General features: G+C 55.5%; 1 protein-coding gene across 2 annotated transcripts in view; it reads left to right on the forward strand.

Annotated features, from left to right (window-relative positions):
* RGS9 (regulator of G protein signaling 9) overlaps positions 1-1,445 on the forward strand; it is a 78,365-nt gene extending 76,920 nt beyond the window's left edge. For both annotated transcript variants that reach the window (XM_029212722.1, XM_029212721.1), the window contains one exon: positions 1,262-1,445. In XM_029212722.1, coding sequence (XP_029068555.1) covers positions 1,262-1,436 — 175 coding nt within the window. In that variant the 3' untranslated portion in view covers positions 1,437-1,445. The remainder of the gene's footprint in view (positions 1-1,261) is intronic.
* The last annotated feature ends 1,845 nt before the right edge of the window (positions 1,446-3,290 follow it).

The raw sequence follows: 3,290 nt of genomic DNA on the forward strand, positions 1-3,290 counted from the left end.
CCGCAGGTGCAGTGCTCGGCTGTGAGGTCGGGTACCGCTGTCCGGTGATGCTGTCGCCGCTACCACGAGTGAGAGCACCCCCGTGGGACGTGGGAAGCCCGGCCTGGAACTATGTGCGGATGGCAGGGCGGGTATGAGTTTGCCCCGTGACTCTCAGGCGTGAGACAGCGCACAAAACTTAATTTTTCCAGAACAAGTTAAATGGAGCTCCAGGCAGGCAGGGCTGGTGGGAGCCCTGACTTACGGGTAGGGGAGCCCTTTTCCTCCCTAGGGTGGATGCTAGAGTTCCAGGGGCTTACGTGGTCCTGAAATTTGGGGAGGTCCTAGGTTTTAAGTCTCCCCTTGCTGCTGAAATGCTCATTTTCCAAGTATGCTCTCCATTGCCTGCCTCACTCAGAGCTTTGTCTTGGCTCCCGAGGTCGTGGTGGAGAGTCTGGGGTCGGGGATCCACGACTGGCTTTTGTTGAAGGGGCTGATGGTTCGCGCATGCGCACAGTGCTTTGGAGGAAGGGTCCACCGGGTCTGGTGCAGGCGCACAGCGCACGCCTGCTCATCACCCCTCTTCAGGACCCGTCCCCTTGCTCTGCCCGTGCAGGCTCGCTCCTCGATGGCCCCGCTCTTTCCTTCCTTTCCAGAACCTTGTTTTTTTTTTTTTGCGCTATGAGGGCCTCTCACTGTTGTGGCCTCTCCCGTTGCGGAGCACAGGCTCGGGACGCGCAGGCTCAGCGGCCATGGCTCACGGGCCCAGCCGCTCCGCGGCATGTGGGATCCTCCTGGACCAGGGCACGAACCCACGTCCCCTGCATCGGCAGGCGGACTTTCAACCACCGCGCCACCAGGGAAGCCCCAGAACCTTGGCTTTTGAAAACAAGCGTTCCAATTCTCCCTGGGGGCCAGAGCCCCTGGGTTTCCAGTATCCAGACCCTCCTTGTCCGCTTCTTTCTGGAAGGGCCTCCAGGAAGATAAGATGCCTCATTGATTTCTAAACCTCATGAACGGTAGTCTGTACTTGGCACCATCTGAGTCTTCCTGGCCGCGTCTAAGCCTAAGATATGATGGCAGCTGGTCCTCAGTCTGGTCCCATCCTCCCAGTGGGGAGAAAAGAGCCACGGCTGGATGTGCCTCTGAGGGCCCCCCGTGAGGTTCCCCGCGGGGATAAGGGGCCGATCCGGAGTCCGGCCTCACCTCCCGCCAGGTGTGCCAGTGTCGCTTCGGGGAGCGCGTGGCCCTCCACCAGCCACTGTTCTCTCCTCCCTTTCAGCTCGAGCCTCCGGTTCATGCGGCGTCCCCTGCGCTCCAGCCCAAGCCCCGTCATCCTCAGGCAGCTGGAAGAAGAAGCCAAGGCTCGGGAAGCGGCCAACACGGTGGACATCACCCAGGTCATGAGCAAACTGGATCGCAGGAGCCAACTCAGAAAAGAGCTGCCTCCCAAATAAATGCACAGTTACTTATTTATTCCTGGGGGTGGGGGAGAGTCTAGAGGGTTCTGCGCCCCATTCAGGGGGCGGTGGGCCAGTCGGGTTCACCCCCGATTCCTCAGACCCCTGTCTTGGGCTTCCTCTTACCCCTCCAGATCGCCAAGGGGCCGGGCGGGCACGGGGGAGGCGGGGAGAGGGGGGCTGCACCTGACTCCGTTGCTGTGACGTCGCCTGTCTTACCCTCCGGAGTCCTTGGGGGTGAGAACCAGAGAGAAAAGCTGCTTCGTGAACCGCCATTGGCGAGAAGGGCGTCGTTAACTACCCCCAGGGCATCGTTCCGCATGTTTGTTTCCAGTAGCGTCCAAAGCTCCTCCTCTCCTTTCTCCAATTTAGACTCTGCCTCTAAAGCAGCCGGGGACGGGGCGCCCCAACCAGGGGCTGGCTGCAGGGCTCCCCTGTAGATGCCCTTTCCTGGGGCCCCTCTGTCACACCTGCCTGGAGAAACTCTGCTGAGACTTTTCTTTTGAGCTTGTTCTTAGTCCTAAGTTTTGAGGGTTGGTGGGCTCTCTCCTTCGCTTTTGCCTCCCCATCCCCCTTTTACATGATGCCAGGGGAATTAGTAGCTTGTAGGAATGAAGGACATAGGCCAGAGGCCTCCAGAGAAGTCCAGGTAAAATGGAGCATCTTTTTGGTTAAGGACGAAGGTGCCGATGTCTTCATTCATGGGAGGAGGGATGGTTAGAGATCTGTGACCTTTTCAAAATGAGTCAGGGTCAAAGATAGTACTCTTTGGGATGTTATCTAGATGTTGGTGCTTCCCTCCTCCATAGCTTTAGATTAGGCCAGCCTGTGGTCAGGGGTGGGGGGTGGGGTGGTCAGGACAGTTCCAGCTCTGACCTTGGAGGCCTAAAGGTAATTCTTGAAGTTGGGTTTGCTCCTGTACACCTGTGTAAGAATGCAAAAGAGATAAAGCAAGTGGATGAGCAGGTACCGACCTTCTGCATCAAGAAGACTCACTCAGCAAATTAACTGAGCACCTATTATGTGCCAGGCATTGGTGAATAAAATAGACATGTTCCCTGCCTCATGGAGCTTATAGTCCAGGACTGACAAAAAAATAAGGAAGCCAAGTGTATTAGGTAGCTGCTGCTGTGTAACAAACAAGCACACAACTAGAGTGGTATAGAAGAATAAGTGTTCATGGCTTATGCATATAGGGTCATCTCTGAGGTTCTGTTGATCTTCATGGGGCTCATCCCCACGCCTGGTGAGGGTTGATCTGTGGCAGCCTAGGCCGGGATGAGTTGAAGGATTCTGCTCACATGTTTCTTATCCTTCAACAGCCTGGCCTGGGCATGATCCTATGAGGATGGCAAAATTGCAGGGGAGTCGGTGGAAGCACGTAAGATTCTTGAGATGAAGGCCTGGAACTGGTGCCTCATCTTAATAACCAAAGCGAGTCACAAATCCAGCCTAGAATCAAGGGCTGGGGAAATCGATTCTACCTCTTCAGTGAGAGAAATTTTAAAGTCTTCTGGCAAAAGACAGGGAGATGTGGAGGGCTGAAGAACTGAGGCCATCCTTGTAATCGGCAACTCAAACAAAAATATGATAAAACCCATAGAATGTGCTTTAATGCATATACAGTGCCGTAGTAGAGGACGCGGCGCGTGTGGACTCAGGGGGACTCTCTGAGGTGGCGGCGGATAAGCAGAGGATGAAAAAGATTTGGCCATAGAAGGAGTGCAGGTGAGGCAGGAAGAACTTTCCAGGCAGAGGGAGCTGCATGAGCAAAGGCCCAGAGGTGGGAAATGGCTCAGACTGAAAGGCCAGATGAAAGGAACCTGGTAGACAAAGGGGCAGTGGTACAAG

This window comes from Monodon monoceros, unplaced genomic scaffold (genome assembly GCF_005190385.1).
Source record: "Monodon monoceros isolate NGI ecotype Baffin Bay Population unplaced genomic scaffold, NGI_Narwhal_1 Super_Scaffold_9, whole genome shotgun sequence".
In the NCBI taxonomy this organism is placed as follows: domain Eukaryota; kingdom Metazoa; phylum Chordata; class Mammalia; order Artiodactyla; family Monodontidae; genus Monodon; species Monodon monoceros.